General features: G+C 40.3%; 3 protein-coding genes across 3 annotated transcripts in view; 1 reads left to right on the top strand and 2 right to left on the bottom strand.

The window, feature by feature from the left end:
* Positions 1–7,741, bottom strand: part of LOC109476778 — a 13,852-nt gene extending 6,111 nt beyond the window's left edge. The window contains exons 1-7 of the mRNA XM_019777798.1: positions 7,636–7,741; positions 5,871–6,732; positions 4,890–5,373; positions 4,296–4,436; positions 3,141–3,330; positions 2,007–2,619; positions 372–616 (exon numbers count right to left, since the gene is read on the bottom strand). Coding sequence (XP_019633357.1) covers positions 372–616; positions 2,007–2,619; positions 3,141–3,330; positions 4,296–4,436; positions 4,890–5,373; positions 5,871–6,716 — 2,519 coding nt within the window. The 5' untranslated portion in view covers positions 6,717–6,732; positions 7,636–7,741. The remainder of the gene's footprint in view (positions 1–371; positions 617–2,006; positions 2,620–3,140; positions 3,331–4,295; positions 4,437–4,889; positions 5,374–5,870; positions 6,733–7,635) is intronic.
* A 290-nt stretch (positions 7,742–8,031) lies between these two features.
* On the top strand, positions 8,032–21,242 carry LOC109476673 (carbonyl reductase [NADPH] 1-like). The gene is made up of 9 exons (XM_019777680.1): positions 8,032–8,049; positions 8,863–8,944; positions 9,488–9,666; positions 16,500–16,612; positions 17,440–17,562; positions 18,881–18,933; positions 19,213–19,307; positions 19,969–20,032; positions 20,777–21,242. The coding sequence occupies exons 1-9, from the start codon at positions 8,032–8,034 to the stop codon at positions 20,869–20,871; spliced, it is 822 nt and encodes a 273-aa protein (XP_019633239.1). The 3' UTR covers positions 20,872–21,242.
* A 612-nt stretch (positions 21,243–21,854) lies between these two features.
* The window catches only part of LOC109476762, a 19,976-nt gene continuing 17,583 nt past the window's right edge, over positions 21,855–24,247 (bottom strand). The window contains exon 6 of the mRNA XM_019777781.1: positions 21,855–22,608. Coding sequence (XP_019633340.1) covers positions 22,043–22,608 — 566 coding nt within the window. The 3' untranslated portion in view covers positions 21,855–22,042. The remainder of the gene's footprint in view (positions 22,609–24,247) is intronic.

The following is a 24,247-nucleotide window of genomic DNA, read 5'->3' as shown; positions in this document are numbered from 1 at the left end:
CCCCCCAAATTAAATCCAGTGCATAAAAAAATGTTTGGCCCCCAAAAAAGTTTCCTTCATTATAAAATTTATGTGGTCATATACTTGCTCATTTTGCAGCTGCTTTGTACAATTTGGTATATGGCGAATAATAGATTCATTTTCATTTCTTGACACTTTCCTCCTTTTTCTTTGGAATTGATTTTGGCATTGTACGACACTGTTTTTCAATATTTCTTTGAAATCTATGGCACATACTTACTCATTTTGCAGCTGCTTTGTAAGATTGCAGTATGATCAAAATCTTTTGGGGGGGAAACAGAAGAAAATTCATGAGTGCGTGAAAAGCCAATCATATCAACATGGCCTTATACAGAAAAACACAGACTTACTTAACCAAGTATTTCTTGTCGCAGCTTGCGGCCAGTGCTACCAGGACCTCTAGTGTTGCCATGGTAACTCCAGGTGCACTGTGGTCCTTGTGATTGACCTGTAGGTCAAGTAGTTTCAGCAGCTCTCCAAACAGTTGACAGGTGGAGAGCCAGGGGAGGGAAGGTTGGTGGGGCGCTGTGGTCTGTTCAGAACTGGAGACTGTTGCTGTAATGGTGGATGTGCTACCTGTAGATGTCTGCATCTTCTGTGGAAAGAAGCAAGATATTCAACTTTTCAAGTTATAGTAAGGCCACACCAAGTAAATTTTATGGATGACGTCCTTTGGAGACACTATATCTAATGCGAGAGGGCGAAAAAAAACAAGAAGGCCCAAAAAAACAAGATGCCTAGATTAGAAATATACTAAGAGACAACAAATGTTAGGACACAAATTGAATGAGGTGACACAGATTAACAAGCAAGAAATCTTTTATTCATCATCAAAACAGCAATAATTCAGGTGGAACAGCAGTGGACGTCCTGTCCTGTTTCTTTCATCACATTTTTGCAGGCCTGCAGAAACAAAGCATGTGCTCTTTACCCATTTCGCGTTACGGGTTTCACGTCAATCTAACAATTTGCGGCACTGTCGTGACTCTTTGGTCATAGTTACAGGAAGCGGAATTTCTTGGTTTTTTTTCTAGAAACAGGCCAAAATCAATGCGCGCGCGGACGTCATCCATAAAATTTACTTGGTGTGGCCTAAGATGCAAAACTTTATTCCAACACAAAGGTGTTTTTCTATCAAAATTCACAAAAACCTGATCAATTCCTCAGGGTGCACTCACTACAGGGTAAAAAATTTCCCTCTATCATAAAAACTTGGTTTTGGGAGATTTTCTTATTGTACACACATCTTGTTGTATATGTAAAGAAAACTGAAGGCTAACTTCACAGTTCAGAGTTATCTTCAAGTTTGCATGTAGATTTTTTAAAGTGCATGTAAATTTTTCTACCAACATAATGCTATTTTGAGCCCTGCTATCATATTCACTCACTGACTATCTACATGTGTGTATCCGGTTTATCATTTGTTGTTCCCCGATTTCAAAAGGTTAGACGTGCTTGCACAACAATACTGAGGCTTAATAATAATAATAATAATAATAATAATAATAATAATAATAATAAATGGTTTTTATTGTCCAAACAGTACCCATGCAGTCGCAGCCTTTATGCAGCTGAATTGATGCAGGGTATCACATAATAATCAAGACAAATCATAACAATCAAATGATACACATGATACACATATTTGTTCAACAAATTTTGTGGAACTGTCGCAAGGGTCTATACGGCAGCCATTCGGCGCCAGGTGACCTCAATACAACTTTCCCCAACCGAAGTTAGGTACCCATTCACACCTGGGTGGAGTGAGGAAATTTGTGTTAAGTGCCTTTCCCAAGGGCACAACGTCGGGGCCCATGTTCAGACATGCCCCGGGTATGACCCGGCTTTCATATTATTCTGTGAAAACATACTGTACCAAAAGGTGAAGCCAAAAGGACAGGAAATTAAGAAACAAAGGAAAGAAAAGGCAGAAAATTGTAATAAGGATGTTAATATTAATTTGCATGTTGGTTGAAGTACTTTACCTTTTCAGAAGAGGGAATACTTGTTCCTTCCTCCACAATCATGACATCGTCATCTTCTTGCCGTCTACTACTTTTGACCTTTTCGTGCAACTTCAAGGTCGTTTCCTGCGACTGAAAACTGACCCATCCCTGCATCAGCACATTTCCCGCCTCCGGACAGTACAGCAACAACCTCTCTAACAGTCTTAGGGCATTGACCGCTCCCTCTTTCGCCTGCCGGAAGCTCAAAACAGTCTCCGAAACAGGGGCGCTGGAATTGCTAGAGTCCACGGAAGCTCCCTCAAAACTACTGCCTTTGGTAGAGCTGTCCACGCTTGTGAGAAAAGAATGGTTTATCTTTGTCTGTACGACATCCCTGTACTGGTACAGGTGATCTTCTATCATAGGGAAAAGGGAGACCGCAGATTTTGTTGACTGGGGACGACATTTTAGCAGAGCTGACAGTGATGACCTTGAGCCTTTGTCAAGGACATTTTGTTTGTTGTCTTCTTCTCTTCTTTTGGGAGATAGAAGATGAGACATCCCGTGTAGAGCCAGTTTATGGTGCTCGGAGTTGAGCGTTGCGGTCAAACTTGTAGAACTGGTAACAGATGAAGTGGGGACTTGAGCATTGCTATGGAAACAACACAGAAGACATTCTATATGGTGAATCACAAAAGTCAACGGTGCAAACAACAGAGTTCTGTCACATTTATCTAAAATTCTAAGCAAAATGTATTTCCAGTTCAACTTAAATTGCAATCATTATTCATAATTCATATAATTCATAGAATCATACCATAGGTACATGTATGGATGAATAATCTTACTTTTCATTTCATACCATAGGTATACCATAGGGGTTTTGAGTACTACATGGGTGTTCTGAAAGCACCTGATACTGAAAAGCACTGCATGGGGGTTTCAAGAATATTTAACTGCATGGGTATAAGGGGACTACATGGGGTATTGAAACATTCCATATCAAAGAGCACTACATACGGGAAAGGTTGATATGGAACAGTCCATTTTCAAATGAAGAGGGAGATGGACTGGAATATGCTGTATTTGCTCCCGAACAAATGTCTGCTATTCTGGTTTACCTAATTTTAGTATGATATAAAAGTCACACTACTGTAAACAGTATGTACTTACCTGGATCCCTGAGCACTTCCTAGATGACCATGATCCTTTGAGCCCGAGGCAGGCTGGTCCACTTGGCAGTGCAGCTGGAACAAGGTGAGCAGGCCCTGTGAAGCGTCGTTGGACTCCTGTTTGCCGTATGATGTTGGCAGGTTTCCGGGGAGTAGAAGTTTCTGCATCAAGAGTGGACCTGAGAAGCCATCTGTGCAGAAATTAAACACAACTATGTAAGACTTTCTGCAACTTATGATCCACCGCTCACGGAGTCACGTGTGTCATCTTCATAACGTGACATCACGGAAGCGGTGGATTGCTCATTCCTTGACTAAGACTGGAGTTGTACAGTCGAAAATTTGGGTAAGTCCAATTCTCTGTGTTGAAAATTACAGTTTAAACTTACAGCATAACTATGTAAGCACTATTGCACTTAAGAACCAAAGCTTTTGAGGAATCAAACTGACCAGGGCTTGAAATACCAACTTGCTGTTTGCACACAATTTTTCATGTAACCAAAAAAAGGATCAGGCCTCGAAATTAACTTTTTTTTCTACTGTCCCAGAATTGTCCCAAAAATAAGATTTCAATTGTCCCGAACTGAGGATGAACTGTCCCAGCCTGATTTTCAGGAAATAAGCGACAACAATAAAAACAACAACAACTGAATTTGTACAACTTGAAGTCCACTTCAACAGTTCAAGTAAATAATATTAGTAAATATCCATCATTTTTCCCAGACTGTAGGGAAATACAGTATCATGGGTGCGCCACCATCTTCAGGCCCCCCTCCCTGACATTTGGAAAATCCTGACTGGTCAAATTCAAATGTTTGTCAGAGTATTATGGACTGCTGGCGGCCCGCAGCAGGATAGATGGATTGCGTTCCTAAATGACGTGGACGGTCTCAGAATTTTACAATTGCCCCAAAATTGTCCCGAAGCATAATTTGAATTGTCCCGAGCTGAAAATTTAGTGTCATTTGACACTGGGACAATGTTAATTTCGAGCCCTGAGGATCTCAGCCCTGCTGACATATTGCAAGGTGGAGGACCAAGGACCTAGTGTATACTACTATGTCTACATATGCACGTTTTCAATTTTGCACATAAACCTAGTATTTCGAGCCATAAGACATGGGTCATCACTATTTTAACTGTATTATGCTCTGACCTGTTGCAATACCCAGTCCCAGTGCTAGAGGTCTCTCCGTCTGTGGCACAGCTGGATCCTCACTGGTACTGCTGGTCTGTCCAGGAGAGGGCAGCGGTCTGGACTTTAACCCAGGGGACTCCGACTTTCTGACTGGGGATCCTGAAAAATACATATTGTAATGTAAGTCAATAAGTCATTGACAATAGAAGAGAGATACAATAGTAATTATATAACAGCTGCAAGTTTCTATATCACTCAGGTCAGGCCATGTTGATTTGATTTTATGGATGACATCCTCTGGGAACCCCAAAGCTGCTTTAGCAAAAAAAGTTGCCTTCATTATGTAATCTACATGGCCGTGAAGGTTGAATGGTATGGGGAATAATAGTCAGTAAGACCATTCATTTCATTTCTTCACATTTTCTTCTTTTCTTTTGGAATTAATTTTGGCATAAATATTGTTTTCCAATATTTTGCAGCACTTTAAGGCATGTTACCTCATTTGCAGCTGCTTTGTACGATTTACACATCCATATAATGAAATCAACATGGCCTCGACACAAGATGAAACAGTGCCGTGATAACAGATTAAATACTAGTAATATTACCTACCATGCTTTTCTGGAGTAACGCTGTCGCCTGACCCTTCCCCTTTGACCTGCCCTGGTGACCTTTTCTTATTACTATCCTCCATGAATGACTCCCTGGTTGGAAAGTTTCCCTTGGCAGGGGTTCTCGGAGACTTCAGTTCAGTCTTAAACCTCGCCGGAATCCCTCCAACTTTTGGGCTGTTAACAGGTGTTGTTGAAGTGTTGTTTCCCCCCTCCGTTAGTCTTTTACATTTCTGCTCCAAGGTCTTAACTACGTTCTGAGCTTCTGTAACTTCTGCGTCCTTAAACTGAAGCTGCGTCTTGAGTCTTTCCACCTCCTTCTGCATCTCCTTCTCCTTGGCGGTCTGAGCCTGGACCTTCTTTTCTTCCTCCTCCAGGCGGGCTTTCTTGAACTGGTCGATCTCCTCCTGGTGTTTTTTCAAGGAGTCTCGGAGTATCTTGATTTCTCCCTCCTTACCAAACTGATCTTCTTGCAGGGATGCCAACTGTGGTGGAAAAGCAGTAGTGATGTATTTAAAATCAGTAATTCATTGAATATTCTTTGCATATTCAAGACATGAAACCAATAAAACAAATACGCTAAGCCATATTGATTTGATTTAATATATGGATGACATCCGCACGGGCATGAATTTTTGTCTGTTTCCAAAAAGAAAAGTTTTTGACTATACTGTAAATTGAACAATGCAGCTACATATTGCAAAAAAAATATTGAAAAGCAATAGTGATGTCCACTAGAATGACAAAGCCAATTCCAAAGGAGAAGAAAATGTGAAGAAAGGAAAATTCGCCATATCATACTCTGTGTGTTCAGTCAGACATTTGTTCAACCTTTAAGATCGCATAATTTATAATTGATTCATAATGAAGGCAACTTTTTTTGCCAAACCTTGCATCAGTTTTGGGGTTCCCTACATGAGGATGTCATCCATACAACTGAAATCAACGTGGCCTAAGTTTATTTATTTATTTATTTACACACCTGTTTTTTGTAGTTATCGCACTCTGCCTTCAGCCTGTCCATTTCTTTTTGGTGTATATCAGTCCCTGCTTGCCTTGTAGTTGTAGATGAAGTTCCCATCTTGCTGCCTGTTGTTATTGTAGCTGCAGCAGATACTTGTTGTCCTTCTCCCATCTGCCTAAAACTCGTCCCTCCTCCATTTCTCTTCAAATCCACCTCCCTAGAGTTTTGAGCTATCGTCCTAACGGATGACCCACCTTGTTTTACATCACTACACTTGGGTGGTAGCACACTGCTGCTTGAAACTTGCGTTGTTCTACCGCTAGCAGACTTAAACGTGAAGGAGCCCGCACTGCTGCTCACTCCACTTGTGCTCCCCTGGGTCTGCCGTCTTCCGGCCGCGTTTTGCGGTTGTCTGCTGCCGTGCAAAACGTTATTTGTGACACGAGAGGATGATGCGAGGGTATCGAAGTTGGGCACGTTGCTCTGGACAAGGTTTCGTGTTGCACCGGCAGACGCTTGGCCCATACAATAGCCGTTGTGCTTCGCTTGCCGAGATTCGGTTGTCGCCGATACCGCGGGATCAGCCTGGCTGTACGCTTGCGACGCCATGAAATCGATCTGGTCCAAGTCGTCAGCTGTCAGAAATTCGTCGTCGTCCGCAAAAGTGTCGTTGAAGCCGGGTTCCGCAGCGTTGGCATCCAGTCTGGCCTTTTTGCGGGGAGTCTCTCCGTTGCCGTCACAGTTTGAGGACGCGGTGGCGGCCATGTTGTTTGGTCTTCCTGCAGGCCTGTTGTAGGTAAACATGCCGGGGCGATGGGGGTTGCCTGGTTTGGGTCCGGTGAACAGAGGATTGGAAGCCATCATCACAGGTAAACTGTACCTGCGTCACATAGACAAAAAAAAAACAGAAATGTTAAAATCAATAAAAAAAATGCCTAAATATTTTTTCTAATTGCAATATTTAACAACAAGACATGGTGAGGGCACAGGAATGTTAAATCAATCAATGCCTTAATTTTTTTTAGTTCATTGCAATATACTAAGTATTCAATGACAAAATACATGTATGGTGTTCAGAGGCCACATTTTTCAAATTATTTTTATGCTGTCATCAAGCAAAACACAAATGGACACTAATATTATATATAATAATTAAATGATAAACAAATGAGCATTTGGTTTTAATTCTAAGGCTGATGGGACAATTATGAATATAAGTGTTACAAAAGCATACAAAAAGTAAAATACACTGCATATTTATTTTACACCAGCGTCAACAGAACATTGCCACAAGGTAAACAAATTATTCTAATGATTTCTTGATCCCTGGGTCATGTATACGTTATCCTATTCCAAAATACAGCAACCTGGGAAGTTACTGTAACCCATTAATGCATGGTGTATTCTGGTAGATTTCACCAGACTTTATGTGTATTCTGGTGTATTTCTGTGTATTCCGGTAAATAGGCTGACCCTTCAAGAAACAGCTACAAAAGCCAGAAAGATAGGACACACATAGGAGGCACGTGTGATCATAATCAAAACAGACTGAGAGTTGGAACTCGTTTCTTGCCAAAGATTTACCAACTGCACAAATTCTACGTAAACTTGAACATAATTCTCGCATGGCATGGCACACAAAAGTATCATCAAGGCTCAAGTTGAGAGTTTTGTTTTCTAGCTTCATGACTGGATCGGCCGGCTTTGCTTGAAGAGATCGGCATTCAGCGAACAAAAGTAATCACCACAAAATGACAAGCAGGTCAACCGTTAGTTTCCTTACCTACTTAACTCTTGACAGCGACTCCTACATCCGTGTAAAACAGATATTCGCACGAGTTACGTCGTGCAACTTCTGCTCAATCGTGAAGTTCTGCCGCCATTTTTCATCTGAAATTTGAACTCTCGGAGTGGCGGCAAATCTCGCGAGACCAGCATTGGACGATGCTATTTTGAGTTCTTGAAATAAAATCAAATTTTGCAGACCATATTAGACTTTTTTTAAAATCAAAAGTCTAAGATATTATAGAAGATACATAAACCATAAAACATGTCTATTCAGTTGTATTTTATACTCGTTTTGGCACTTTATTATTTTCTTCTCTTTCTAGGGAACTTACCTTTTTTGATTGAATCGTTTCTTCCAAGTTCTGACCTCTGACCTAGTGAAACTTTGAAGATGAGCAGAGTGGCAGTGGTAAGTCGGTCGCAAAACAATTAAGTTTGCATCTTTAAGAGTTCGTTATCTCTTTATATACGGAATAGATTAACAGACGGGAACGTCTTCTTTTAGGAGACGCCTTTATTTTGCTGAAAGGCTCAGATTCGTGTAAGTTAGCGTGTTCTCATTTTCGTACCATCACTTCCGGGTATCTCAAAGTCAAACTTGATAGGTGTCACATGCGTTCCAGACCGTAACGAAACCCAGCCCAGACATGGTCGTGGTCCAAAGCTGACTTGCATTGAATGATTCTTGAAAGTAGAACTACTATTATGAGTAATGGTGACTATCATTGACATCTATATTCCCCATGTATGTGCATTTGATATAGTTTCATTTATGCAAACAAGCTTAGGATATCCGATATACGGATTCTTTTTCCTTACACAACTGGTAATTTTTGGGTTTACGGAAAAGGCCGGGTGTCTGACCAGCCTGGCTACCTTGCCTGTATACTTGGGCTGGATAGCACATCAGCCAACTCAGATCGCCTATTCATAATCCGTAATGTTTCTCACCTGCATGATATGTTTCGATGTCTGTCAGACATCTGCGTCAGAGCTTCTGACTGGAGTTAAAGTGCTTCTTACATCTATATAGCAAATGGCACTTTTACGGTGAGAACACAGTCCCAAATGTGACTATTAAAGTTTGTATCCCCCCTTGTCCCGGTTCATCACTGGTGTTAACTTCCTAATAGAGACTGCCAACTTAATCCAGTGGATTCTTCGACGCTTAAGATAATGTATTTTCTCATTCGAATTCCATCTCAGCTCTTTTTCTTCTTAGGTTACAGGTGCAAACAAGGGTATTGGCCTAGGCATAGTCAAGGGGCTGTGCAAGCAGTTTGATGGGACGGTGTATCTTACTGGTAAGTATTGCTGTTTTTGACCTGTAATGACTTTTGCAATCGGTCATATCTATGATGCATATCATTAATATGCTTGGTTTTATCCTCAAAGTATTTATAGTACAATACTATGATGGAATCATTGCTCTAGCCAGTGGGAGAGTGCTCGCAATCTACTAGTAGGGGGGTCCGTGGGCAAATTTTCATGCCTTTGAAAACATCATTTCCCACATTTTTTATTTGAGGGGCAAATCATGGGGTTAAGAGTGGTTGTTGGCTGCCCTTAAATGGATTTGATATTTACACCCAAGATTATTGTCAATTTTGTCCATTAAAGGTTGATGCAATGTTTAAATTTTTTTTGTGTCACACACCACAAAGTTCCTGCAATCTACAGAATTAATGGGTGCTGGCTATAGAGTCCTGGCTAGAGCACAGAATGGAAAGTTGGATAAACTTAAGGTACATTACTGACAAATGGAATTTTTATATTTCCCTGTCAGTTATGCAAATTAAATCCTCATTTACATAATTTGCATTGCACAACTCCACCCTGATTTGCAGCGAGAGATGAGAATAGAGGGCAGGAAGCAGTGAAAGAGTTAAACAAGCAGGGTTGTCAGCCCAGGTTTCATCAACTAGATGTCTCGTCGCTGGATAGCATCCACAGGTTCAAACAACATCTAGAACAAGAGCACCAAGGGCTGGACGTGCTGGTCAACAATGCTGGGGTGATGTACGGGGTAAGGAAATGGATTTTGTTACAGTTTATAAATAATAAACATAGAATTTGTATTCTATGTGTATTCCAAATCTACAAGCTTCACCCGATATTCAAAATAAAGTGAATAAAATAGCCTCTGTAATGTGTGTTGATTTTCTTTATTGACTAGAAGTTGAAGTGACAAATAGACCTGCAAATGGCAGTTTGTAGCCATGTACAAATGTAAACTTTAAGTGCTGTCTCAAGAATTGTTACCAGTACGTTGTAGATGAGAACTTCTTCTGAAGATCGTTCTTAAATCTCAAAGCTTTACAGATGTGCCTGCAAATTGGCATTACAGTCATGTAAACTAAGTACATTATTATGAACTGTCACAAGAATTGTCAAACACATCTCTAAGATGCCGCAGCCTTCTCAAAACAAGCCGGCTACTGGCAAAAATTGTTGCCTACTCAAATTTTGTGCCGCCTACTTTCATGTAAATTTTCAGGAAAACACTGTAGTCTCTGTTATATCTACTCACAAACTCCAGTCTTGCTCATTTCTTCTGACAAACTTCAGACAATTTTCTGCTAGCATTCTGGATCTGAAAACTGAAATCTACTATCCAACGATTGAGTGATGACCTAAGATCTGGCCCTGCTCTGTCTGATCATAACCACTGGCTATTTCTGCAGTGACTGGGTCATTTGCTGGTGTTTCCACACCTACATACATACAATTTGGCTGTAGGGCCGCTAGCAATGCATCATGTGATGGAATTCTAATATCCAAGGATTCAGTGATGAACTGAGACTGACCCTGTTCTGTCTGATCATAACCACTGGCTATTTCTGTAGTCGCAGGGTCCCCTTCTGGTGTTTTTGCACTTACATACATACAATTTGGCTGTAGGGCAGCTAACAATGCATCATGTGATGGATTTCTAATATCCAAGGATTGAGTGATGGTCTGAAAAGTGCTAGGGTCAGGGCTAGGGTCAGGGCTAGGGCTAGGGTTAGGGTTAGGGTCAGGGTTAGGGCTAGGGTTAGGGTTAGGGTTAGGGTCAGGGTCAGGGTTAGGGCTAGGGCTAGGGATAGGGTCAGGGTTAGGGCTAGGATTAGGGCTAGGGCTAGGGTTAGGGTTAGGGCTAGGGTCAGGGCTAGGGTTAGGGCTAGGGTTAGGGCTAGGGGTAGGGGTAGGGGTAGGGGTAGGGGTAGGGTTAGGGCTAGGGCTAGGGTCAGGGTTAGGGTCAGGGCTAGGGTTAGGGTCAGGGTTAGGGTCAGGGCTAGGGTTAGGGTCAGGGTTAGGGCTAGGGTCAGGGTTAGGGTTAGGGTCAGGGCTAGGGTCAGGGCTAGGGTCAGGGTCAGGGTTAGGGTTAGGGTTAGGGTTAGGGCTAGGGTCAGGGTTAGGGCTAGGGTTAGGGTCAGGGTTAGGGTCAGGGTTAGGGTTAGGGTCTTGTCCCTGTACTACCTTATCATGACCTCTGGTCATTACAGTGTGTGTGTTGGAATTAAGGAGGGCCTGAGACTGGTCTTCAACTTTGAAGTGAGAATTCAGTTTTGAGCAGGAATTCAGCCCTCTGTTACACAATGGACTTTTAGTGTGCAAGGACTCAGTGGTTGTGTTTGTGGCATTGAGCCCCGAGTTGTATAATGGTCCGATAGACTTGCCATGCTCTATGGAGTGGCTGTCAACATATAATGAACTTTTCCTGTCCAAGGAGTCAGTGGTCGTGTTTACGGCAGTTTGCCCTGCGTTATATAATGGACTTTTACTGTCCAATGATTCAGTACATGTACTAGTACTTGAGTTTGGGGCATTCGGCTCTGTCTGATCATGTTCGTTCATATCTTCATACTTGGGATCATGACCACATGCTGACACTTCAATAACGGGTGTTTTTATGTTGGGTCCAGTGATGGCCTGAGACTGGCCCTGCCCTGCCTGATTATTTTGGTCTATATCTTCGTACTCCGGGTGATCGGGACCACTACTTACAGCATCTGCGGTGCTTGTGTTGTGCAAAGCAGGTAAATTGGAGTTCAAACCTGAATCAGGATTGCTCCACTTTCCTTTGCACCAGATTGTGAAAATAACAGCGATAAATATCATTGGACCAGCAACAGCCGAAATGACAACCGGTACTAGGGGGAAACTGGGATCAGATTCATGGGCAGTACCAGCAGTGACAGCAAGGGTTGGAGTTGTCGACCTTTTCCATTCAGTGTCAACTGTTGAGTCAACGCTGCGTTTGAAGTACCAGTGATAGTGAGAGATGCCATTGCAATTGTGACAAATTTCTGTATTGCCAAATGAAGATATTGACACTGCAAACGAAGTAAATGAGTTTTGGGCATCAACAGGTGGTGTTGATTTGGTTTGGTCTTTACCGATCAGTGTGGCAAATGTGGAGCCTATAGGATGTCCTGTTAGGCTTATATCGTTTTCTGTATTACTCAATGAAGGTGTTGACACTGCAGATGAGCTAATTGAGTTTTGGGCATGAACAGTTGATGTTGATTTGCTTGGATCTTTACAGATCAGATCCTTGGGACTGACATCTTTAAGTTTTTGCCCTGAGAGGTTGGCAGGTTGGGCACATGTTACCTGGTCTAGAACCAAAGGACTTTCAATCATTGTTTGCCTGAATGGAGCCATCTTACAGTCACACTGCAAGGGATTGCGGGCGAGATACAACCAGCGAAGCCTGGGTAGACTTGAGAATGTATCAGCCTGAATGAAGGTTATCTTGTTGTCATTCAGTTTCAACTGGCGAAGCTGTGGTAAGTTTGAGAAAGTGTTAACATTAATGCTGGTTATGTTGTTGGAGTCTAGGGTTAATTGTCTAAGGCTGGGTAGATTTGAGAACATGCCAGCCTGAAGGTGGCTGATCTTGTTGAATTTAAGGCGCAAAAGATCAAGCTTACGTAAATTTGAGAAAGCACCAGCCTGAATGCTGGATATCTGGTTGAAGGCAAGGTCCAACCAGAAATGCTCAGATATATTTGAGAATGTACCAACTGCAATGCTGGATATATTATTCCATCTCAGGTACAATCGTGTAAGCTTGGGTAAGAATATACCAACCGGAATGCTGGTTATGTTGTTGGAGTTTAGGTACAATTTTTCAAGCTGGGGTAGTTTTGAGAATGTGCTAACCTTGATGTTGGTTATCTTGTTTGAGTTTAGGTGCAAACATCTGAGTTTGGGCAGAGTTGAGAATGTACCAACACGAATGCTGTGTATGCTGTTCCAGTTCAGGTCTAAAACTTCTAAGTTTGTTAGATGTGAGATTCTATTCGCCTGAATACTGCTTATATTGTTGTAGAACAGGTACAGTTCTACAAGATTGGTTAGATTTGAGAATGCGCCAACCTGAATGCTGTTTATTCTATTCGAACTCAGATCCAAAACTTCTAACTTTGTTAGATTTGAAATTGTATTAGCCTGAATGCTGGTTATGTTGTTGGAGTTCAGGTACAGATAGGAAAGCGCATGTAGATTTGACAATGCACCAGGCTGAATTCTAGTTATTTGGTTATTTTTTAAATCTAACTTGTTAATGGATGATGGGAGGTTCTGAGGGATGCTGGTGAGGCCCAGGTTGGAGCATTTGCCTTGCGATGATGCTGCACAGATGGGGCCACCTTCTGGCATGTTGGGCTCCTTCAGGATGATGAGAAGAAAAATCAGCACGTGTCGCAGCTTTCTTCCCATATTGTCCTCTGGTCTGCATAAAAAACAACAGGAACTGAGTTATAAATAAAAGTAAAGAAATAAGATAAAATCAAAAATTAAAAATCAAAAATAAAATATACCTCATGTTCCACGCGACCTTGCACCTTCGGCATGATGTTAACCCTTCTGGTGGGTGAATTATACATTTTTACTAATTGATTTCTCAAAAAAGAGCCTCATTTCCCTAAATCATATCAGTTGATAATATTCTCCACCCAGTGACAGTCTCAAGAGAGAACGCTATTCTAACACCTCATACATTATGCAAATAATGTAATTACTTGAATAAGTTATGTTTAATGATGTTCACCTTCACTTAACTTACAAATGTGGCAAATGATAAATTTGTAACCATTATGACATAATAGCAATTTCCCACTAACTATGCAAATTAGTTGCTCATCTGCATTGCCAATGATCCTCTTGTTCTTTATTACGTATGTGACAGGTTTCATAGTCCTTTCATAGAACAAAGATCAATATAATTTCCTCATTGATTATGCAAATTTGATCCTGGTTTGCATTATTGTTATTTACTTATGTCAAGGATAACTTCCACTACCTACATGTACATACACTACTAGTACCTACATACCAAACATCACGACAATCAGATTTTAAAATGCTCCTGCAGTTTCAGGACAATCTGCTAGGGGTACAAAACTAATGGCACAAGAGCTATCTACCACCCAAAATTAATGACCCTAGTAATGTCCAGATCGCGAGATATCAAAACCAGAAGTTATTCTGCAGATCCAAGGAAAGTCGCCAGGGTGCCCAAAATCTAATCATTTCTAGGCCCCATCAAGACCTACCCACCTACTAAGTTTCTTGACAATGCATAATTGTTTTCTTGAGTTATGCTTTTCACAGACAAACGGACAAACGCTACTGAAAACATAACCTTCTTGGCGAATAAGAATAAAAACAAAGAAAGCACAATCACTGATGGTAGACTATTATTCAGAAGCAATTTTTAACCCAATGTCATCTTCCAACTACATTTTTCTCTTATTAGAGCTCCTTCTCTGCCATGAAAAGGGAACAAATAAAATTAAATGTACTTATAGTTCATACTAGGTACAATGTTATGTAGTTGCTATCTTTTAAGTTAACTTTATACCTTTACACCATTATACCTTGTTTTAAATCAGTCTGAGTCTACCTACCTTCATATTTCCTACTTTATTTCTAAAAGCTATTAAGCTCTGCATTATCTTCAGTTAAAATTAAGAAAGAAGTTTAAAAACATCCATTTTACGTGCAACCCTGCTTGAGCCACAGCAATTGAAAATTTGAAAATGTAGAAACCTTGTTTTTTGGGCCCGCTTTCCCCCTATCGCACTAGATTTGGAGTCTGCTGAGGATGTCATCCATATGTATACTTGCTGTGGCCTTATAATTTTGGTTGATTGTCTGATTTGGTGTTTTTGAATATTCATGTTTAACGTGTTGTTTACTCACTGATCTGGTACATTTTGCTGACGCTTTGAGACGATTTTTACCTCAGGTTTGGAGGTTTAGAATTTAGTGGAAGAAGCATATAATATTGACTTTTTTTGTGAATTCATTGAGCTCCTCCACGTGGAAATTTTTAAATTCATCAGAAATATTGTACTTTGGCATTTTATTTTCTTTTTTACGATAAAATATTTTCTTGTGTTTAGATGTACAAATGTAGGAAAACTTCTTGCTTCATCTAACCCCCCAAAAAGTTATGCATAGTACCCAATTGCCAATGTCTCTTGTAGTTATTTACTAGTGTCCACTAGACTCTTAAACAGGCTGAATAAGTACTAGTAGCCAAAATTGGCCTAAAGAGAATAGCTGATCAGGGGAGTTGGCCGGCCATAGAGGGTCCATTTTGCTTGCATGGCCCCTGGCCATTCTTTTACAGTAGGCCGATTTCTACTATTTATTCAGCCTGCAAAAGAGTCTGGTGGATACTACTCTTCTTCCATATTTGCACGAAAAAAATACTACCACTTACCTGAAGGTCCAGCCAAAACTTACCTTGCAAGCCAGTTAGTGTATATCTTTATTGTCCACAGTCTTTCGGCAGTTGTGGCTCTCCGATGTGGGCTCTGGATAGCTGTTCCGTACTGAAGCTACTCTGACAAACAAGCTTGGATAAGTCTGACGCAATCTGGGCGTGTTGATTGTCTGGAACTAGCTTGTTTGAATATTAAAATCAATAAGACGTAATAATGGCTTGTTCATTTCTAGATATCACATTTCTTGTTTGCTTGAAAATTCCTTGGGTGCAGTTTTCCCATCAGCTGCTATTGGGCACTTTTGGTTCATGGTGTTACTGTAAAAATATTTTTATAATCATGGCATCTTCTTTGAGTTGGTGGTCGAGATGCATGCAAACCTTGGTACTTTTTACCAACTTAATTAAAGGGATACTCTCCAAGCAGAGGTTGTGGGGGAATGATCGTTACATTTTTATATATGGCCGGGTTTTTTTTGTCCTGACCCCAGTCGGTGGCCGCGGACCTTCTTTGGCTAATGGATACTGCCTGGCCAATTTGATACTGTCTTTTTGCCACCGAGAGGGATCTGCTTGGAGATTAATTAAAGTGCTTGTGACACCAAAATACGACCTTATCTGATTGTAGTTGCAATAACGTAGTATAGGCTAACAGACACGTTTACAATGAATTGTAATGCACAATTCTAGTGTTACATTTGAAATTCCAAGGCCCCATTTTAAAAAGGTCAGCACAATCAAGCCAATCTTGGCCCATATTTTGCATTTTGCATTTTATGTATCTCGGAAAAAGCACAGAAATGCAAATTAAACACACTTTTAGTATTAGAGGTGCAAAAAGAGATGCGTAAAGCAGGCAATTGGGTAGCTTGCACAAGTTATTAACACAATGTTACTAGTTATTTTTTCACGGCTATATGTTTTTAAAAACTCAAGGTAAAAAGTGAAAAATTAATCTGCTCTCACATAGCTGTCCGCATAACGCAGTCGAACTGTGCCCAACTCCATTTCTATAGCCGTTAGGCCATACAATGACTACTGCAGTCGGAGCTGAATTCAAGAGGCCTTAGTTAGCATTTATTACGCGCAGTATTGTGGACTGTTTTTGCAACGTCTCTCTCTAATACATTTGTACACAGCGTAGCAATCCCACGCCATTGGTGGAACAAGTTGAAGTTACCATGAGTATCAACTTCTTCGGCACACTGAACCTCACCAAGGTGCTGACGCCACTGCTCAGACCTCATGCCAGGTACTATACTGCTATACTAACCAACTTGATATTCTGAGCAACAATTTTTCTGTATATATAGCTAGATTATGATTTGAAACTGGAACTGTTGAGCTTTTTTTGTTAGATATCATGATAGATGAAAAGACATATTTATTGTAGATTTTGGGTACATGGGGTAGCAGTTACAGATGTGTGTATTATGTTTTCCTTCGCACAAGGATTTTTTGTATCTAGACTTTCTTCCTTCACAGAAGGAAAATATGATTATTGTTTTTGCTCAGTATTCCTTTTTCTTCTTCTTCCATTTCAAACAAATATTACTTTAAGGTCAATGACCTAGACCCGACGTCTTTCACCATGGGAACTGGTGCTTTAGCTTTAAATGTGTTTGAGTAACGATGAACAGAGCACTTGCTTCACCTTTCTAGTGATTACATTACTGAGCGCTCACTAAAAACCAGGTTTCTAGAACATAGACGACCCAGTTCTGTTGCATCTGAGGTACATCCACATAGAATCACTGGGACACACAGTGGACCTGGAGGGGGTCAGAATCTTGGATACCGAACAGGATTACTTCAAGAGAGGCATAAAAGAGGCCATATACATCAGGGCACTTCAACCATCGCTCAACCGGGACGGGGGGCGATATCGACTTCAGACAACCTTTGACCCTTTGCTGACGTCACACGTGGGAAAAATCACGTGTCCACAGCATTTGGGTCAGATAGCTGAGGAAGACTGAGTGATTCAGTCAAAAATTTCTGGTGACTCAGAGTCAAATTTCGAGTTGGAGAAAAGTTTAAGTTTTTCATAATCATAGTGATTACATTGTTTCCTGTCAGGATAGTGAATGTGAGCAGCATGATGGGAGGCCTGTCATACGTCACCCCTCCACTCAGACAGACCCTCCAATCAGAACAGCTGACGGAAGAAGACCTGGTACAACTGATGGAACAGTTCATCAGGTAATGATGGGGAGGAGATGAAGAAATTATGGTAAAAGTAATGATGGCACAAGGTAATATGATATTTAAATAAACTTTCAAGTTTCAAGTTGGTTATCAGGGAATTTAATTTTTTTTGTCCCAACACAATGGCACACAAGGATCAATTTTTCAGCAACGACTGTTCTTTGAAAGGTACAATAGAGGCTATCTACATACATCAGGGCACTCCAGCCATCACTAAATCATGTTTGGTTATCAGGGAATTTCCTTTTTTTCTTGTAATTCCAACACAATGGTACACAAGGCTAAAATTTTTAACAACAACTATTCTTTGAAAGGTACAACAGAGGCTATCTACATTAGGGCACTCCAGCCATCACTAAATCATGTTGGTTATCAGGGAATTTAATTTTTTTAATTCCCCACAATGGTACACAAGGATCAAATTTTTAACAACTTTGAAAGGTACAACAGAGGCTATCTACATCAGGGCACTCCAACCATCACTAAATCATGTTGTCTATCTGGGAATTTCATTTTTTCATTCCAACACAATGGTACACAAGGATCAAATTTTTAACAACCACTATTCTTTTAAAGGTACAACAGAGGCTATCTACATCAGGACACTCCAGCGAACACAAAAATTGCTGACATCACGCCATAAAGTCTTGTGTGTATAAGGTCTCTGTCCTTGGTGCTGAAAACAACATCAAGCGCTCATTTGTATCCACACAATGAATCTAATAATCTCATGGATTATGTGATTGGTCATTACTTATCCTGATGAAGGTGACAGTAGTCATTGAAAATTTTACCCCTGTGTAGTAATGTGTACCCTTATATTGCAATAAAAATCAGCATCGCACTATTTCAAGTGGGTTGCTTGTGTGGTAGTGACACGTGTGATAGTGACACAATGCGCTTGGTATTGCTACTCTATCAGGCCTTCCTAAAGGTGGTTAGGGTGGTGGAATTCTGCAAGAAATATGGTCTGACTGGCCGGGGAGTGGGTCCACCGTTAGGGTTTAATTTCCCCCTGGGAAGCAGGCAACTCTACGATGCCCCTGGCCAGTTATTTCCCCTATTTGGCTAAATTTTACCGTTTTTGAACCTGTCTCATAACTATCATATACATATGTAGTGTGTTGGGCATGCAGTGAAGTCGATATACTAGTATATAGCACACACACACACACGCACGCACGCACATATGAATCTTCATTGCATGTTCTTGCCCAGATGGGCTATATTACTCTCTATATACTAGAGTGAGAGAGTGAGAGATAACCTCCTTGGCAAGTGACTGACTCTGACACGTTTTTGTGTATCTTAGTGATGTGAAGTCAGGTGTACATGAAGAGAAGGGATGGAAGATGGATACATTAGGTAAGGGATGTTTTCTCTTGTCTTTGTTCAGTGGATAAGTACAATGTATATCATTTGTTGAAAATCTTTTCATTCTAACCATATTAGGCAATATCGATGTAAGTATATTATCCGCACGCATAAATTGTAATTTCTTTTAAAATAGAAGATTTTCGACCATACTGTGAATGGTACAAAGCAGCCCGCAAAATGAGCAAAATTAATGTATGTTGTAAGTCCATGTTATTTTGATAAATGGATCAAATTTAACAATCAACAAGTCTTGTTTATTTACTACAGCGTATCGTGTGTCCAAAATGGGAGTGACAGCCCTGAGCAGGGTGCTTCAGAGGCAGTTTGACGCTAATCCAGGAACAGACATTGTCGTCAATGCTGTAAGAACATTGTTCTAAGGCCTAGAAAAATTAATGTGGTGTTTCCAGTTTCAGTCATGAAAAACTAGGGTCAGTAGGTAGGGATTTTCGTCTTTTGAATTTTTTAAAGATAAAATGAGGTAACAAAATTTTAACAATGCATCAGGACTGTCTCAGAGACCCATCCACCTGTTTGCTTGTGAACAAATAATTCACACGATTTTCTGAGGAGAAAATTGTTTTGAAAATGCGTGAATCAACGTTTCAGAAATCAGAGGGTTTTGAAATTCAGTTGTTAGATTTAAACTTTCATTTAGTCTTACATGCGATCGATCAAAAACAAGGCTATATACAGTCAGTGTTTTGGCTAGGGTTGGTCGGAAAACTGGAAACAGAACGTTTTTTCCTAGGCCTTATCATTTTGTATGGTGTACGAATACCTACTGCAGTGATGTACCTAGTACATTACTCTATACAACTAATTTTTTTTCAGTCATATTACGGCATGGTATTATACGTCTATGAAATTCAATATGTACAACAATGTATTAGATTTTCATCTGTCAGTGATAAGGGAAATTGTTGTATGTTTTACTTTTACCTCTTTGTTGTTGTTGTTGTTGTTTCATAGTTGTTGTTGGTTTACAGTATTTTATACTTAGTTGTTGTTGTTATCTCACAGCTGTGTCCAGGCTGGGTGAGAACAGACATGGGAGGCCCTAACGCAGGAAGATCAGTGGAAAAAGGTTTGTTTGTCATAGAAGTTAATATATATGTAATATCATTATGGTTTGCAAGGGGGCGCTGTTGTACTGTTGTTGTCAGTAGTAATCATAGTACGATGCTGAACTTTATTCCAACACAAAGGGAACACAAGGATCAAAATTTCAACGATCACTGTCATCTTCATCAGGATAAGTCATCAGTCATCTAAAATATTTTCAGCTTAATAACAAACAATAAGTTCAGCATTGTACTAAGGTTTGTTTGCGACACATCTATTTATATTTAATATCAAGAGGAGACTTCAAAGAAAAGAAGTTCAACATTCTTTTCAGGATTTATGAACCTTCTCATTGATGTCCATTAGATCATTCATCAAAATTATGATTTACGTTAAAGACGTTCCAATGCGGCAAAACAAAAAAAAAGTATTCTTGCTGAGAAAATCCGTCTGATATTGACATTTATTGCCCTTTCGTCATCATTTCATACTTTAAGCGTATGCATAGCCCAGAACAAGCTACATAGGCGGTCTCTTAATTTTGGAAGAACCAGGCTTCGATACAAAACACTAGCATCCATTTTCCGTGAGCAACATCGCATTTCTGCCTCACAGATATCAGTACGTTATTGGATACGATTGATTCAACTTTACTACATGTACATTGAAAGAATGACCAGGAATTGACTTCGAAAATCGACTTCGAAAATCTAGTTTTGCTGCCCTAAAATCTGTTGAATGAGACTTACTAGTATTTTATTTTCAGGAGCTGAAACGCCAATCTACCTCGCCCTGCTCCCTCCCAATGTGAGAAGTCCCAGAGGGGAACTACTGCTGGATAAAGAAGTTCTCAGCTTCTAGGAAACATGCATAATCGTACATGTTAGTTGAAGTGACCAACAGTTGAAAGAAAAATAAAATAATACCAAGTGTCAAGTACTTTAATCGTTGAAATTTTTTTGTAGTATTATGCTACAATGTATAACTTATTGTCATTATCTTTATGTACTGATTTAATTACTAGTATTCTGTTGACCGCGAGGTGTCTTTTCAACCACTGCATCTTCTCCCAAAATGTTTTGAGCTAATTTAAATACAACCGTCTCATTCTGTAGATATATAATGGTTTGCAAGAGGGCGCTGTTGTACCGTAGTATGGAATTTTCCTGTTTATCTGGAGACACCAAAGTTTGACATTATTGTGTCTTGAAAGTTTATATTGTCAATTTGTACTTTAAGGCCACACCGATTTAATTTTATGGATGACATCCGCGCGCGCATTGATTTCCGCCTGATCTCAAAAAAAAAAAAGATCACGTATTCCGAGGCTCTGGCCTGGCTTTAGGCCTGGGTAGTGCATGGTGGCGATAACTCTGGTTGACGGCAGCCAGGCTACCGAAGCTCCAAGACTCAAGAACTCAGTACATACGTACAGCAGTGTCGATTCATATATTCCGCAAAAATCCAGCATGTGTCGGCCTGTCGTATACGTCGCTATGTAATGCGCCAAATTCACAATACCAGGTTTGTATTCCCGTGGTTTTGTAGCATTTTTATTTTTGGCCGGATTTTTATTTTTTTTTCGCCCGCGCGCACTAGTTTGGGGGTCTTCAGAGGATGTCATCCATAAAATTAAGTCGGTGTGGCCTTACTAGTATCTAGAGACATCAAAATTTTGACATTAATGTATCTTGAAAGTTGATAGCTTCAATAGGTACTTGAACTATGATGTCATCTATTTTGTTTCTTGAATATTACTGTAATAATGTTGATTTTAGATATCTACATTCTACCCTTTCACACTTTCTGGTAAACATGAAAAGAAACAAAACAGCCTGGCCAAGAGTTGTTCAAACGTAGTGATTTCAATTTTATTCCAAATTTCAATATATTTGAAGACATTAGCATAATTTCACGTCGATATGTAAACACAGCAACATATACAGATATATACACCCAAAATGTACAATAATCTTTACACAAAAAAGACTTGTGCTATAACGTCAGCATAGTGTTTTGTCCAAGCCTGGTGTTATACAGGTGACGAATCTAATGTACGGTCATAAACTTGATACAGGTCGGCATAAGGAGGAGGCGGGTCACTGTCACTCCCCTTTTGGTCGCCTAGTAACGGCTGTAAACTCGGTTTATTAGATCTTGCCGGTAGCACCACGTGGCCATTTGACTGAGCGTTCGCTGCGCTGGAACAGTCTCCGTTCAAAGCTTGCGCCGAGGCCGCTTGTTCCTCCGTACCGCCGGCGCTCCCGTTGACGCTGTGTGTAGGGATGTACCCACGGGTTATGATGGCCCTCCCGTCCCGTATCACCAACCGGGCCACCCGCTCTGAAGACTCGTACGCCGGGCTCTCCGTGTACTCGTAGTCTATACTTCTCTGAGTAGCAGCGCCACCTTGGAATTTGTTGCGGAACTGCGAGTAGCGCACGGCGGCGGCGAAGATGATGATCCCTAGCGAGACGAAGGCGATGATGACGATGGCGACTATGGCTCCGTTACTCAGTCCGTACCCGCCATACGTGGCTTCTTCGTGACCGTGCGTAGTAAGGGTGGTGGGGAGGTTGGGACGAGGAACTTCGCTTGCTAACGATAGGAAAGAGAACCGAAACATGATCATCAATAATAATAATAATAATAATGATAATAATAATAATAATAATAAAATAATGAATTGATGAAATAACATGGGGTTTCCAAGTATCCGGTACTAAAGGTTGTTCTGTGTTTTCTAACCAATAATTACTACTGCTAAAACTACTACTACTACTACATGTACTACTACTACTATTACTACTACTACTACCGGGACTGGGGGCGATATCGACTTCAGACAACCTTTGACCCTTTGCTGACGTCACACGTGGGAAAAATCACGTGTCCACAGCATTTGGGTCAGATAGCTGAGGAAGACTGAGTGATTCAGTCGAAAATTTCTGGTGAGTCAAATTTTTAGTTGGAGAAAAAGTTCAAGTTTTTCACAATGTAATTTACCAACTCAGATGAACTTTCATGCTGATACTACTACTACTACTATACTACTAGTGCTACCATATTACTAATTCTACTGCTACTACTACTACAACTACTTATACTACTATTCTTGTTTCAGTAACCAACTATACGTAGTGTTTCATACTCATATCGACATAAGAAGGAAGGTGAAAGAATTTTTTTCATTTATAAACTCACTTCAGCAAGTAGAATGTAATTATAAGGTGGTACAAAGCATAAAGCAAAACTTTAAATAAGATAGACTACACCATCAGGCTATGTTGATTGCCATCTCACGTGCATGAATTTTCGTCCGCTTCCAAAAAAATGTTTCGACCATACTGTAAATTGTAAAAACCAGCTGCAAAATGAGCAAATATATGCCTTAACTTGCGAAAAAAATATTGGAAAACGATACTAATTTCGTAAAATGCCAAAATCAATCCCAATGGACATTTTAGAGACGAACATGTGAAGAAATGAAAATGATGAGTCCACTCTTGTTGCCTTTAGGCCACATCAATTTAATTTGTTGGTTCTCAGATTTTTTCAGAAAAAATATGAAGCGACAGGGCGAAAAAAATAAAAACAGGTCTAGGCATTCTATTATAGGCTTAAATGCTACAAAATGAGCCATGAAGTCAACACAAAAGGCTGGGTTAAAATTTAAACATTGAATTTTGAACTTTTAATCAAACCACTGCAATGATAGATGGGAAAACTGTAACAACTAGGACGAAAAGGACTTTCCTCAACTGTTGGGGGGCAAAACATGAGTATTTTTCAGTTGATTCAGGACCAGAATCAATTTTTTTTTTTTTTTGCAAATCAGAAAAAAACGAAGAGGCGAGTCCAAGAACCAACAAATTAAATTGGTGTGGCCTTATGTCCATACATTTGCAGCTACATAACTCATGATCCCTTTGGCTGCATTTGTATGTAGTTTGACATATCGTCTGCTAGTATCCTTGAGATGAAGGACAGTCAGAACTTTTCAACTTTGATGCATGTCACTTTAGATTAATGGATTGACTTGAAAGTTAGGAATTGTAAATGGGAAACCACACTAACACATTAATAGCATTCTGATTGGAGTCTCAAAGAGTCCGATCGGAATCTCTACCAGTAGAATCACCAATAGACCAGTTTAGGCCACACCAAGTAAATCTTATGGATGACGTCCTTTTGAGACCCTAAATCTAATGCGAGAGGGACGAAAAAACAAGAAAGG

This window comes from Branchiostoma belcheri, unplaced genomic scaffold (genome assembly GCF_001625305.1).
Source record: "Branchiostoma belcheri isolate BF01 breed outbred unplaced genomic scaffold, Haploidv18h27 scaffold39, whole genome shotgun sequence".
NCBI lineage: Eukaryota > Metazoa > Chordata > Leptocardii > Amphioxiformes > Branchiostomatidae > Branchiostoma > Branchiostoma belcheri.
Note: the sequence above shows the minus strand (reverse complement) of the source record. Positions and strands in the feature narration are given on the sequence as shown.